This window comes from Egretta garzetta, unplaced genomic scaffold, assembly GCF_000687185.1.
Source record: "Egretta garzetta isolate BGI_Z169 unplaced genomic scaffold, ASM68718v1 scaffold293, whole genome shotgun sequence".
Lineage (NCBI taxonomy): Eukaryota > Metazoa > Chordata > Aves > Pelecaniformes > Ardeidae > Egretta > Egretta garzetta.
In genome coordinates this window covers 3,604,968-3,620,719 of record NW_009259318.1, presented here as the reverse complement: position 1 = coordinate 3,620,719, position 15,752 = coordinate 3,604,968, and the positions used below count along the sequence as shown (strand labels likewise).

Genomic DNA, 15,752 nt, shown 5'->3' with positions numbered 1-15,752 from the left:
GATTTTTCCCTTGCCGCAAGGAAGGAAAGTTGTAAACTTTCTGACTCAAAGGTTTTATGAATCTGTGATGTTTCCACTCTGTTTAAACGAGCTGCAGACCTCCACAGGCCATTACAATTCACGCATTCCAGCTCCGCTCCGCAGGGATGCTTGCCATTTTCCATTACATAAGCTCAGGCTGGAGAGCCCCGTTAGGAGCACTGCCGTCCCCTTCCCGTCCCCTCTCATCAGCTGCGGGGAGCCCTTCCTCCGGATTCAAGGCTTCACGGTTTGGGAAAGCTAGGGGTGTTTTTATTACGGCGGCGTTCGGAAAGTGGCCCCGTTATGCCAGGTGTTTTACAAGCACAGTAGCAAGGGAAGTTCTTTGCCCTGGAGGGTTCCTGCCTTTGGTAAGACAAGGTTAATAGGCAGGTTAAGCAAACAAGGCCTGGCAGGAGGGAGAGGGGGGTGAAGAACGGGGTGTCCCCCCTCCCACCCAAGTGGCAGATAGAAAAGTCAGACTAATGACAAGTCAAGAGAGCATATTAGACGCTCACGCTTGCCCTTTCTGCCTTTAAAGGGAAAAAAAAAAAAAACAAAAAAACCCTGGTCGTAATGTCAGTCAATTAAGTTTCACAAGCATCCAGAGGTATCCAAAACAAAAGCAAACTTAACAAGTTATTCTTGGGTTTGAGAAATGTTATGAGAGCTCCATGCTAGTGAAACTTTGCTCTCTCTCAAAAGACAGCAAGTGGATACACATATGAAAGTAATAAACCCTACTCCCATTCTTCAAGTGCTTAAAACAATCATGGCACTAAACGAACACTCACAACTGCGTTTTAAGTAGAAAGGGTGGGAGGATATTCGCAGAGGACCGGCTGCAGCCAAGGGTACTAGTTTGTCTACGCTCTTGTTAAAAATTGATGGAGGGCGAGACTTTTGAAGAGGACGATTCAGAGCTAAGCTCCTCTCTCGCTCTCATCTCCTCCCCACTGACTCCGGCCACACTCCGTGGGTTACGGGACCTCTTCAGGAATGCTGCACTCCCTCTGCAAGACTTCTACCTCTTTCTTTAGAGACTTGCTTCCAATGGCATCAACCACTCAAGAGTATCAGGGAAGCTGGCATCACTGTGCAACTATCCTTCCTTCTGGCAGGATATTTAACAGTTTATTCTCACTATAATTATTTCAACTTGGCAGATAACTTGATTATTTTAATCAATGACCACCCGTTGAAGGTGTGCTCTTCTCCTTGAGGCACTCTGCAAAGACTTACTTAGAAGGAATACTCAGAACTTCAGTCAGCCACAACCAAAAGTTACTAAGCTCCAAATCTAAATGTTAAAAAAGTCTTGGGGTGTTAGACAGAAATTTAACAGCACAAACCACAGCTACCTCATGCCATTTTTCCGTCCATACTGAGTATCCTCCCACTTGGTGTATGGGATTGCAGCAGCGGGGAAGAAAGCTCAGCCTCGCAGCCGTGGTCACTTCAGGAGACAGAAATGACCAGCTCTACCTATAAAAGAATAGTCTTAAGATCTCCTGCTCCGCTGCCACAAGGCACGGTTCTTCTGGTGACAAAGCAGGGAGAGAGCGCTGGGCTTTTTTTCCATCCAGCTTTGCTTTAGGCAAGTAGAGACAACACAGTGGTAAATGTACCCTAGAGATACTGGCATTTTTATACTAGGATTCCTTTGAATGGGCTTCCAATTTCAAATGTTTTTAAGACAAATGCCAGCATAAACAAGACTGTAGAAGAGTTCCTGAATTGTTTCCTTCTCGCATCCTCCATGCGAGTCTTTCATTTTGTACACACTGCTAGGTGAGGGACAGGTCAGGGGGAGACAACGATTTGGGAAGTTTCAGCAAAAACGTCCCTTTTGCAACAGTCCCTGGCTAAGCACTCACTATTTTGTTTCCAGGACCTTTACCCAATCTCACTGAACTCAATCTGTTTGCTGTTTCTTTACATACTCACTCAGCTTATGACTTCATTCACTGTCATATGTCACCTGCATTCGTCACTGAATAGGAAATTAATAATTTGTGTCTTTCTGCTTATCACAGTGGCTTTGTGCTCTATAGAAACTCATCAGAGAGCTCTTGTGAAGGCAAAATCCATTAAATCACATTACTACTGACGTTTTTCACAGGCAGAATGGTAGCAGAGATTTGTAGGCATATTCACCACTTGGGCCTCGATCATCTGCCAACACCACTTTTTTACATAGTGACTGTACCCACAGTCAAACCATGGTTTTGGGAGGGAGGCATACAGCTCCCTGGCTCAGTGCTCAGTGGTTCTGCAAGTCAGGTGCGGGCTTCATGCTGGGCACCTAGAAAATCTGTAATTCTTTGAATTCTACAGATAACCTGTGTAGTAAGTAGCACGTAGAAGTTTACAGACCCCTTTTCAAGACAGCTGTCATTTGACTGAAGGATGGCAGCTTCATCTCCAACCGTGAAGCAAGTTTTCTACAGACAAGGTTTAAGTATACACAACCCTGTGTACATCTACAGATCAGGTGGATGCTATTTAATGAAAGGCACGGCTTCGGTGGAAAAAATTTCCGGTGGGGAAAATCTTTTTAGTAGGGCCAGCTGTGACAAGACAAGGGGTAATGGTTTTAAACTAAACCAGTGTAGGTTTAGACTAGATATAAGGAAGAAATTCTTTACAGTGAGGGTGGTGAAACACTGGAACAGGTTGCCCAGAGAGGTAGTGGAGGCCCCATCCCTGGAAGCATTCAAGGCCAGGTTGGACGGGGCTCTGAGCAACCTGATCTAGTTAGTGGTGTCCCTGCTCCTGCAGGGGGGTTGGACTAGATGACCTCTAGGGGTCCCTTCCAACCCAAGACATTCTATCATTCTATGATTCTACGAATACAGTCACGTACAAATCTGCACCTCAGCATACAGGCATTGGGTGGGTGTGGGTGTGTAAAACTGTAGAGGCAGTTCTAGAAGCTCATAAAAGGCTTCCAGTATATTTAACTCCCCTTCTGCCCATACACCTCATAATCTGGTACATTATGTAAGTTTTCCATATTGGTTGTTCTCAGTGGCATTGAATACTGTGGTACATCAAGTCGAAGTGGCAATTCAGGGACTGACAGAAAAATACATCCTGCATGGTTTGCTGGCAAAATACGCTCTGGTCTTGCAGCACTAAAAAAAAAATAAATCTTAGAGAGTTCAGTGAAAGTGTTTTTATGGTGCTGCATTACAGCACTCTGAAGTTTAGCTAGTCCTTGGACATTTACCATTGCTCCACATCTACCCAAGTACAAGAATTCTTGCTTTTGGTTTCAGTTCAGAGCCAGCACAGTGTTTCTGTGTCAGGCTATTACAATTTTTAATTTCAGGTTGGAAATGCAGAAAGGTAGGCATGTCTGGTTTTTCAGAAATGCATCTCTTTAGCATGAGTCTTCTGTATAAAAATACACCCCTCCACCCCCCACAAAAAGCTGTGCTTCATCTTCATCACAGGCACCATTTGGAAGGTAATCGTAAAGACATCTGTGCTTGCATGAGTAGGAGTAAAACAGATTAAGAGAAGTAGGGAAGAGCAAGTAAAACATGAATTATTTCCATTGGCATAGTGGAATAGAATTTAAGCAGGGCTCTTGGCGTTTACTGCCTTAATAATGCTAATTCATCATGCAAGAATCAGTAGTTGCTCTTAACTGTTTCTACAGAGCAAGCAGAAACATCATAAAAATACTATAACTAGGAAAAGGACTCCATAAAAGTATATCCAGTTCTCAAAATATGGGAAGAGAAGGAATCAAGTCACATCCCTGTGTTTAAATCTTATTTAACTCTGTGGAGTAGATGCAATGATGGGAGTGGGGTTAAGCCTTTAGTACCCACATTTCAGTATTTTGCGCACTGTTAAAAATTAAGAACCAAAACAAATATTTAAATTCCAGAAAACTTTCCCCACCAGATTATAAATATTTTTATGAGGTTAGATCAAGAGCTTAAACTAATTGGTAAGGGTTCCTTTGAGGTCTTTACATTAGTTACTTCAGTGAAAAACAACCTCCAGGGCAAAGCATACCTTTATGCGCAATCTAAATAAAAAAACACCTCACTGAGTGCTCAGCAATGGGGGGAGGCAGGAAGAACAGATGCAGGAATTTCAGATATTTGTTAATTGCTCCTTATTCTATCTCAACAAAAAATATTTTCCTACCCTAAAATGTTTATTTAAGGTCACGATTTTAAATAAACCAGATTGAGTGGCAGAGAGAAGACTCAAGTCCAAAGGTTCTTCTTTTTACGCGATGCACTGACCCCTACTCTCATTATGGGCCATAAACGTTAAGCAGAGTGCGTCATCAGCTTGCTGAGACAAGACATTTTATCTCCTTTCCTAGAGCCATGTATCAATAGCCTGAAGGAACTTTCTATAAAGACTGAATCTAGCACCTTCTCCTCCACTCCACCACCCCACATCCCAAAAGGGGTTTTTGTGTGTGTGTGTGTGTGTGTGTGTGTGTGTAAGTAGCTAGCTTTTTAATAGATGTAAGAAAACAACAGGGCTGTGAAAGGTATTTTCTTATGTAAGGATTAAAATCAGAGCAAACTCATAATAAGAGGAAACGCCAGAGAACTGAAGGAATAGAGTCGACATTAACTGCTTTACTACCGATCCATTTTAGTTGGGTGTATTTCCTGAAATAAGCACTTAACTGTAATAGATCACTAGTAAACACTTTCCTTACATTTCCCTTTTGTTCTTATATTCCTCTACCACTGGTTTTAAAGCCATCAGTTGTTTCTGCATTCACAAATACCCCCATCACTGGCTATTTAACCAAAAATAAGACAAAATTCTCAAATCTAATCTTTGCTAAAAGAAATAAATTTGACATGCTAAAATAAAAATCCTGCTCTCTATAAGGAGTGTTTTAAACACATTAGATTCCCTTTCTCTCCCTCTAACACCCAAACTAATCCTTACCAGCTGCACGTGGCTAAGTTCACCTCCGCTAGCTAATGTGCACTAGTATCTTGCATGTGGTTCATTTTCAGCTTGAACAGACAACCACCACATGCTAGAAATAAAGAAAAAAAAAAAAAAGCGATTTTTCATAATATCATGAAGATACGTGCACCGAAGCAGTTTGCCCAGAGTATGCACTGAGGAGCTGGGGAACGCTCCCTTCCCAGTACTGCCCATTCCTACGGGAGCCATGGGCAAGTCTGAGGATGGAGACACTCTGCCCACCTCCCTTCACAACATCCTGCAGAGGGAAAAAGATGGTCAAAGCCATGTCTTACACAACTAATCTGTAGAGGGACAGTAGAAGGAAGGGAAGCGGTAGTCTCCTTTGCTTGACCTTATTACAGATCCACCCCCCAACTCCTCCCTGCCATGAGGTCTAATGCTTAGTTATTAGATAGCTGTGTTTCTTTCCACCATGGAGATTAAGTTGCAAATATTCTGTATTGCTGCATGGAGCTATAGTACACTTCTGGTTATTAAAAAAAAACCAACACAGGACAGATGAGCAGCGTTGGGTATTCAAGCAACAAAAGGATTTCTTAAGAGGCATGAACTGCTTCTAGACTGGCCTATTTTTTAAATAACAGTTTTAAATTTAAGGGAGTATTAACCACATATTTCAGCAATCTTACATTAAGCATTCACTGTGCCTAGACACCACACATCTACTTGGTGGCTCATATGAAAGAGGAGTTACTTAATCTAATACCGTAGCACACAACCCACAGTTGTAATTCTTAAGAAAGAAAACAGAAGCACCACACATAGTTAAAGCAAAATCCTACTTAGTTTTCTGTAAGTACAGCTCACATGAGCACCAAGTGCACCTGTCCAAGTGCAGAAATTACTCATTTTCTCTGTACTCACTTTCAAAACAATTTGGGAAAAGTACTCTCACACAACCACCTCCTATCGCTTTCATCTGAAGTCACTGCAAACCTCAGTGAAGCCTTCTTGCTAAGAGGGAGCATCTCTCTGGAGTTCTTTTCCTTCTCCTCATCATTATTCAGTCTCTGACTGTAGTTTTAACATTTCAGAGACTATATACGCACACTTCATTAGATCACTGATCGAGTCACTGCAAGGGATTTCCTACTTGTATTCGTCATTCCCTCTTCTTTCAGCCCTGGATCTACTTCATGCCCCGCCTTGTTCCTTCTTGTGAACACTGGGTCTACTGTTCCATGACAGAAATAACAACACAAGCACACGTTAACACCAACAAATCCTGTATTATAAGGACTTGAATTTCTATGGATGCTTTGACCTGGGATTTTAAAAAAATAAGGCGCAAAGGAAGGAAAAAAAAAAATGGTGGGGTTGAGGGAGAAGACCTAAATAGAGTGCTACTGCTTAAGGAGCTGAAGCTTAAAAAGCCATACAGAATAATCTCCATAACTCCGGGAGATCGTTTCTCTTGTTCTTGCTGTAGTAATTACCAATTCAGCAAGGAAGAGATTTTCCTGCTAGCATGTCTCATATTTAGAAGACCAGGGAAGCATATTTCTTTCACTATTTTTGACCCTAAAATAGCGATATACACATCTAAAAAACCCTGTATTGATCAATTTCCATTTACACCGTACAAATGGTGTAATAGATCCCCTGTAAGATGGAATTTCTGAGCATTGTATGTATTATGAGTGTCACTATACGCATAAAGAGCCGCAGGAAAAGCTATGCTATAACTGAAGTGTATAACAGCACTGCTGCAAAATTGCGTTCACGTCACCTGTAACGTTAGCATTTCCTTTCTTCTCCTTATTCGAGTGTTTTGGTTTTTTTTCTTGGTACATCATACCTGAAAGCAGATACACAGAGCTGAAATTCTTCTCCAGTTTGCCCAGGAGCACAGTAAGAAAGCAGTCAGATGAGAGAGAGGTCACATCTTTAGAGCTTTGGTCATACACCACCACTTCCTGCTTGCAATCAATTTCAATCTGAAACACAAATAATTCAGAGTAAGATAGGAAGGAGGAAGACGATTAAAGGCCCCACATTATTACCTGCATCAGGGTTCCCACATATTTGCTATGCAGCAGTTCAGATATACAGATTTCTTACGCAGCTGTACGCAAAACAGTTTTTATTTTCTAATTTAATATGCCTGATCAAGACTTAATTCCTTTGATAGTTTGTAAATTATTTGCTCCGAGTTGAAGCACACTCTGTAAATTTCTACCATTAGGTGACTGTATATCACTTGGAAAAAGCTTTACTTTCAGCTAGGTTGGTTGCTTTGTTTAAAAATTAAGCTTCTTAAAAGACCCTACCTCAGTTTCTGCTTCTGGGTTTTTTCTGTATAAACAGTAAAGAGACCTTAAACTGCCTAACCCCCCCCACATTTTAGCCATCTATACAACTTTGCGTATTCAACATGCTTTAGACAGTAGTAGTAGTAGTAGTAATAATAAAAGGCTTCAGTTTTTAACATGTCAAAGCAAGAATGTAATAGATTACTTCTGTAACCAAGACATCTGAAACAAATACCAATGGATCAAAAACCAAAAGACAGAGAGATACACATTAAACAGCTTAGCTATTTTCTTTTCACTAGTACCACTATTACAAAAACACCCACAACTAAAACACAATAACCAAAACCTCAAACTACTCACACGAGAAGTATTTTAAACAGCAAGTAAGAGCCAGGATTGACAGAACTAGTTTCCTTGCAAACTGCACAACCACTTGCTAAGTGATCCCCCCCACCACAGACGCCAAAGAATCCTTCAAAGTTTAGAATGAGAATGTTTCCTGCTTTAATTACATATATTTAAGGGACTGTGCTTTGCAAGACATACAAGAACCCTGAGAGCATTCCTTCTGAGTAATTTCTAAATCCCTCCCCATTACTCTGTCACTTAGGGGAGAGCAGGCTACAAAAAATCCCAAAGATAAACTCAATAGTAACCAATAGCCTTTTAAAATCAGGTTAAGAGCTCAGCAAAACTCAGTCCCCCAATATATTTTTTTTTAAAAATTGTTTGTTTAAAACAAAATACCTAAGGGAAAATTATTACAAGTGGCTTTCCAGGGACTCTCTTAAACAAATACAAGGAATAACAGGAAAATTACCCCTACCTTGTGTTTCGCTGAATGCTGAATAAGCTCTGTAATCAAAACTTTGTCCTGCTGCAGCCTCCGCTTCATAAGCTTGGAGCAGTTGATGTTGATGGCATCCAAGATGTGGGACGTATTGTATTCCACAAAGGGGCGGCTATCAATCAGCAGCAATTTTTCTGTACCACTCTCCAGCAAAGCCACCAACTTCTCGGCGACAATGAGTTGAGTCCTGATCATCTCATCGGCCATGACAACAATAAGGCCTCTTTCACCACCTCCCTCTCTTAATTTGCTGCGATGATGTAATGGCTGTGTACTCAAAGGCTTAGCCACACCATTGTACTAGAAGTGTATGAGGTCATGCTGGTAGTGACTGGCAAAAGAAAAGTTAAACCCATTTTCAGAAAGAGCTCTTCAACTGAATGTCTCCTCCTGCTTCCAGTTGATGTGCCGTTACAAAGGGTTCGTTCCACAAAGCAGCCCCTCACATCTGATTCATCGGGAGATGACTATGGAGTAGCCATTTCACAATTCAAACAAAAGATGCTTTCTGGCTGCCGCTGCATTACATCATTCTTTACCTTTGCTCCCACCCATCAGCTTTACACCAGACTAAGAGCCTGTAAGAAGGGGAAGATAAAAAAAAAACAAACCATAAACCAGATGAGGCCAGGAAAGTTTGCAGAACAAAACATTCAACTCCAAGGCTAACTGCACAGTGGTCTGTACCATATAATAAATATAACCCTGAGAAGTTCCCCTCTCTGCTGTAAATGCCAAACACCTCGAGAGAACGTTTGCCACTACAGCCTCTGAATCTATTCCAATGATCTTGCCGGGACAATTATCTTGTATTTCAGGCAACGTACCCTGTCTTAATTGCAGACTTTTGTTGCCACTAGCTCTGGTTCTTCACCAGACTTTGTTAGAATACAATTAAGAGATACTGCCCTAAATCATGGGATTCCTTTCAATAGCAAAACTAATTAGATGCGTTTCAGCACTTCACCACTGAGGAAGAAGTTGTAAAATTAGTTAAGATACATTTTTAAAGTTTAATGCCTTGGAAAGCATTTCACAAAAGAGCACTGCAAGTCTTGGGGAACTGAAACTGTACAAAAGAAAGGACAAAACTTACATCCACCACTCTCCTTTAAGAACATGGTTGACAGAAACCAGAAGAACAAGGTGCTACATCAGGACACGAGCATTTTATTTCAATTAACCACCAGACGTGGAACAGAGGCCTCGTGAATACACTACTGAAAGGTAAAGCAGTGAGCACTGTCTCTGACCCTTCTGGAGCAGGTAGGACAGTAAGGTGAGGACCATTACGGTTTTCACACATGATAAATAACATCTGAAGCAAACCATACTTTTGTAAAATTGGGTTCTGACAGCATCTGACCCACATCAGCCAAAACGGCAGCAGCAGCAGAGCAGTAAAAACACCTGACATGTTTCACCACCTATTTGTACTACTGCCTCACAGCTGTCCTCAGGCTTTTCAGAGGCTCCCAAAATACGCTTTGATGCAACAAGTCCCTGTAGGAACACTCCTCGGAAAGGAGCCACCACGGGGCTTCATCCATAAGGGACTGAGCTGCATTTCAGTGCATACAGTGCTGCAGCTATAGATCCAACAGAAAACACAAGTCAACTTGCTTTGCTCCCACAGTTCAAAACTGGGTACCTTTGTGCAGTCACGGATATTTACAGTGACGGCCGTCTACGTAAGGCTGCAAACACAGCTCTGGAGGAAATGCAAGCCACACGTTCAGCTGCCTCGGTAATTGACTCCAGCAAGAGGAGATGGCTGAGGGTGGTGGCTTCTTCAGCCAAAGGTGGCGGAGCTCACAGGTTAGAGCCATACAGGGAAGGACAAACCTGACAGAGTTTGCCGCCTCGTTAGTATGGCAGACTGTTTGGAAATGAGCAACCTGGGCTCAAATCAGGATAAAGCCGGCTCAGCAAGAAACCACATTTCTCCAGTTTGCATGTCTCACACCATTGCGTTCCCTTTTCCTGTTTGGGGAAGCGATTTTAGGTCACAAAACTATGCAACACCTCTTGCACAAGGCAACGCATACCTTCCAGTGAGTCTTAACGTGGGTTCTGGCCCGTGCCACCCAGCCCGTAACCCAAGCAGCCTTGCTGCCTCTGCTTTCTGCTGGCTGGGACAAAGCAAAGTAACACAACTGCCACAAAACTGAAGTGGCCAGACGAAGAAAATAAAAATCCAATTGACTGACACTCTTGAGGCAGCAAAACATTTGTAAACAGAAGCAAGTTATGAGGATACATTTTCCTGTATTCTTAATGCACATACGGGTACATATGGGGATGAAGATTTTACATATTTTGAAAAAAGTGGTTTTACATCCTCAGTTTAATAGGTTCAGCTGGAAACCTTCCATTTTACTTATAAAATAATTATACATTCTTCAGTGTGAAATGTTTGTTGTATATCTTAATTTCAAGAGGAGTCGTGAATTCAAACTAATTTATAGATATTATTGAATGATTATTAAAAGTCCTGTTACAACAACAGGTCAGTTGTGTTTGGCAAGGGGAAATCCCAGGTCAGCACATGTTTTACTCATTAGATATATTATACAAATCTAAACACACAGAATCTTAAATGAATTCAATTCTGAAAAAAGTACAAACTTCACTTTAACAACCCAAAAAAGAAAACTGGAAGAAACTTATTTTGTGAGTTTCATGTAGCAAAACAAGAAAAACACCAGGTTTTACATGAACAGCCATTAGAATGACAAAAGGTGATTTTCTATTTGCCCTGACTCTACTGCTATAGAGCCAGTGCTTTTAAGCCTGTCCAGATAACAGAAGTGAACAGCAGTGAAATGCATATTGCTCTAAACTACAAAAATTATTGGAAAAATTACTATAGCAAGCCTTAATTAAACCTATTAAAAAAACCCACCTATATTTGCAACCTGGTTGGCTCCTCAAAGAGCAGTCATTATATACTGGCCTCAGGCTCTCTGCAGGCAGGCTGGAAGGTATCAAAAGACTATGCCATTATGCAAGGGGGGAAAAAGTGAAACTTGATAGTTGTGTCCATTTTTTTTTCAGAGAGAAAAAAAGTAGTTCTGCATTTTTATTTTTTTTTTATTTCTCTTAACATGCCCTGTCATGAATTTTGGTTCACTTCTATTTGTATCAAAGGATGCCAGATACCAAACCCACTGAACTCAATGAAAACTTTTCCACTGGCTCTAGTGGGAATTGGCTCTAGCTCTTCTGTGAGCTAGACAGTTTGTTCATGAACTAGACAGTTTGTTTTGATGGCTAAATTGCTGACTTAAAGTCCAAGTAATAACAGGAAAATAAAGCAGCTGAGAAACTACAGAACTCTAAAACGGAGGCTGATAAAAATACATAATCTTTAATTTGCAACTTTCAGTTTGGGTATATTTCTTATCTTCTAAATGCTTACTGCTCGCTGTCTCAGCCTTCACTCTCATATGATAAAAGTTTGTTTCAGAAGACCATTAAAAAGAACTCAAACCAGTCATAGATGGTGACTGCGTTAAGAGCATGTAAAGAACATAAGACAAGGGGGCTACCAGTCAAGAATCCTTCTAAATAACACTATTACCTTAACATATAGCTATGTGTTAAGTTTCTGAAAGCATCTGCCCATGGCTTGAAATTAATAAACTTCACAGCAATGTCGCCTCACGTTACGGTGACTGAAATCCTATTTTGACAGGAACAGCTCCATTGGGCAGGGGAGGAACAACATTTTTATCAATTACAGGTTTTTGTTTTGGTTTTAGTTCTCTGTTTCTGGTACTATCAGACTTTGGGATTCTTCCTTGTGACCTATCTAAACAAGCGAAACTGGCAGGCTCCTGCTGTAGGTAAACACTAGAGCTCTCCTCCCCCTCCAGGTGACGGCTCTTGCCATTCAGCTACCATGAGGTGTTGAAATACCTGTTTCATTTCTAATCGTAGTTTGTAGAAAGGCAAAAGTCCATTTCTTGATTGTTCTCTTTCTGCTGTGCTACTTGTGACTTGGATCGCAATGGTATGTATTGACATCAGAGAGTCTCATAAAATGATGCAATATAATGCTTTGCCCTAAATAGGCCATTATGTTGCTGATCTTCAAGCTAGGAAACCATCTTAGTCATAGCATGACTACACTGAAATCGGGATTACCAAAAAGTGAGCTGTAATTGAGCTATGAGAATACTGTATGAAGTCACTTGCATACACGCTGGTAATACTGCATGGCTTCTTCCTCCTTGTAGATGGACTGCAACATGTGGCACTGCTTGTTACCTCTTCTTTTAAAAAAGAAAATTAAACTTCTAACTCACTGTGAAATGAGAAGGATCTGTTCCACACCTGCCTGGTATCTTTACAGTTTCTCCATATTGTTTAAAGAACCAAAACTACAAAAACCCTACTATCTTCCATGCAAACAACTGTGGATCTCCAATACATATGCGTAATGCTGCCACAGAACTACAAGATCCCTCCTTGCGACAGAGATTCCTGTCCCAATCCAAATGGCTCAGCTGGAGCAAAGCAGGCAACCACAGAACTGGAAACCTGGCACTTTAGTTGTGTGTTTGATTCTTCAGTCAAAGTAACTCACATTTTGTATCCGCTCCTAATTTCTATTTCTACCAGTTTGACTCCAAGCAATTCCCTTACATCGTAGCAGGATGCTTGTTTGAGTTACCTCAGGCTTTGTCTCATATGATAGCAAGTATTTTTAAAGAGGCAGATGCAGCAAGAATATATTTTTTAAACCTTTCGGAACAACACTCTAATTCTACTTCGGTTAAGGAACTGGCAGAGAGCCGAATTCTAGAAGCCTTGCTACAATCTCTGACAGACTTCTACCTCATGTAAGACGATAACCTTGAAGTTGAACCTTGGTGTCATAAACACTCAGCAGTTTTGTTCCTGACGTCACTAATGCCTGCTTTGTCAGGTGCCTACAGCAATGCTCCCACATATGTTACTGCTGCATGGCAAAACACCAACAAAATAACTTTACAGCATCTGAAGATTAGAAGGTCCTGAAGGGCAGCTTTTGCATACTCGGCCTGAGACACTTGAGAGAGTTGATTTTTAAAACCACATATTTTTCCACTTTCTAGAGGCAAACACATGCACAGATGAGCAAAACCACTATCTTCCCCTACAAACTCCCTTTCTTGTTTCTCAGGATGGACACCAGCACAAAAAAAGAAACCCTAAAGCTGTATCAAAACACGGAAGTAGGAGTTCCTAAACTGTAGGACACATGCCACTGCTGGCACATCAGCTGTTTTCAAAGGAGTATTTGGCTTCAGTGTTACTGAGCTGGGAGTTGCCAGTGGTTCAAAGCCGGTGCCAATACCATCAGTACCAGTTCCCTACCACCACAGCCACAAGTGATACTCTCCAAACAAGCCTGCAAGAACTCCTGCATCAGAGAGGAACTCCTGACCTAGGGATCACAGGGTGAACTCCCATTCCTGCGAGATCTTCCCCCCTCCCCTCTCCACGCCCCCCCCTCCAACATCTATGACAACCACAGCATTCCCTCACCAGCCTCAGAAAGATGGAAATAAAAGTTGTTCTGGACAGATGCTTGTGCTACCAGAGACTGAGTGACTATCAAGGAGAGGGCCTCGATCCTTGCTCAAGTTGCTACTCATCAGTAGTGAGAAACACAAAGAGCCTCTGCAACACAAGGGAAGTAAGATTTCCCAGTGAAAGTGGGGCATGGCTACACTTCCTCCGAATTCAGCAAGCAAGGCAACACATTTCAGAGATCAACAACTGTGTAATGAAGTGTAAAGTCTGGGAAAAAAAACATAACGGAGGTTACAACAAGCCTATGTCTTGCCTGCCATTGTGCAGGCCACACAGGAGTGAGATTACAAATGCCTGTGATTTAAAAGAGCTGTGTTAACAAGGGCTCGTGTTCCTCAAGTGAGGGGAATGAGGATGTCTTTTGGCTTTTCAGATGACTCAAGCGTCATCATCTCATAAGCACATCATTTCCTCACGTAGGTTGGGAACACAGACTTTCCCCCACCCTCCCCAGCACACTCCACTTTGGTGCAAGAGTGGAGAGCAGCAAGGAAGTCATTTGAATAGAAACACATAGTTGGTTTTTTTTTTTTTTTTTTAAAGGTCACTTATGTACCATGTTCATAAAAGAGAAGCAATCTTAGGAATGTCACCCTGCTTTCCTTTGCTTATCTGTATGATCAGAATGGCTGCTCCCTCCTCTCCTACTTTCAGCACAACTGTACTTTAGATGTATATATGCAGTCAAAATGGAATAGTGTTAATTTTCTCTTTCTTGTAGAAGCAGCAGCCACATGCATTTTAGATTACACACTGTACATTCATTAAAAAGGCAAGTATAATCCATTGGAAAAAAATAGACGAACGAGAATTTTCTGTTTAGTGCTCTATTGCCCTTCAGCCTACCTGACTAATTACTTATTCAGTTTTGATTACTAGTTCTAAGGAAAAGTCACCTCATTTCATTAGTGCTCACTTATCTGAGAACTGAGGCATGGAGATAGAGCCAGAAAGGCAATCAGCTTCCCAGGAATAAGCTGCATAAACCACCTCCAGTTTAGATTTTTAAGCTCTCTCTATTCCTACACCTACTGCTCAGTGACATTTTTACCACTAGCATTCTAAGATAGCTGGGCTAAGCAAGATGAGTGGACCTTCCATTTAGATAACGGTAAGATACTGCTTTTTATACAAATAGTGGTATTTTAAATAATATAGTTCTTTCTGCTACAAAACACCCAAACCAAAACAAACTGCCAAAACACCACGTTTTGGTGACCTACTCAATTAGCCCTCAAATATGTGCAATGTTCTTGCAAATATTAACCATGCATCATTACCAACTCTAAGCAATGAGCCAGATTACCATCACTTGCATTTACCAAGAAGCCAACCTCTTTGACATTCACTGTGAAATAATAAACATTTATTACGTGTTATAGCAGGGAAATCTAACTGATAGAACGTGACCTCATGGAAGCGTTAGAACATGCTGTTGGCGTGTTACATCCAACAGCTATCCAACAGCTCAGAGACTTTATTTAGGGACTCCCTTCTCCACCCATGTAAGCAAGGAGCTCTTTCCATTTCAAAATACGTTTTCAGTGCAGGTTCATGGCATACCTAATCCACTCCAAACAAATGCTACGATAGATAAACATTTTTAGCTTCCTATTGCCTGGGACACAAGGCAACCAGGAAAAGTTTCAATGGAATTTTGAAAGGTTATTCTCCCTGTATGATTTCCAAGTCAAAGCCACTGAAAATTCGGGAGTACTATTATATGAATCCATTATTGTTTCATGTCAAAAGCAATTACTCACCTACATTTAAGTCAAAATTCAAATGGGCTGAACAGGATGACACAGGGTGGTCCACATACAAAGGCCAGCAGAGGGAAATACCTAAACATAGGAAAATTAAAAAAAAAAAAAAATAATCTTTATTACAAGTAAAAAAAAAAAAATAGTTATTTGCTGTAAAACTCCCCCGAACACATGAAAACCTAGGTGAGAAGAGATCTATAAATGCTAGCATCCATTTAATTTGAAAGGGTCTCAAATAGAAAATTACATTACACTGATTTTCTAAAAGAAAAGAAAAAAAACCATGGCAAATCT

At 41.1% G+C, this 15,752-nt stretch overlaps 1 protein-coding gene across 1 annotated transcript in view; it reads right to left on the bottom strand.

Annotated features, from left to right (window-relative positions):
- DUSP16 (dual specificity phosphatase 16) overlaps positions 1-15,524 on the bottom strand; it is a 38,747-nt gene extending 23,223 nt beyond the window's left edge. The window contains exons 1-3 of the mRNA XM_009636543.2: positions 15,456-15,524; positions 8,086-8,687; positions 6,803-6,941 (exon numbers count right to left, since the gene is read on the bottom strand). Of these exons, the coding sequence (XP_009634838.1) occupies positions 6,803-6,941; positions 8,086-8,316 (370 nt within the window). The 5' untranslated portion in view covers positions 8,317-8,687; positions 15,456-15,524. The remainder of the gene's footprint in view (positions 1-6,802; positions 6,942-8,085; positions 8,688-15,455) is intronic.
- Between the last annotated feature and the right edge of the window lie 228 nt (positions 15,525-15,752).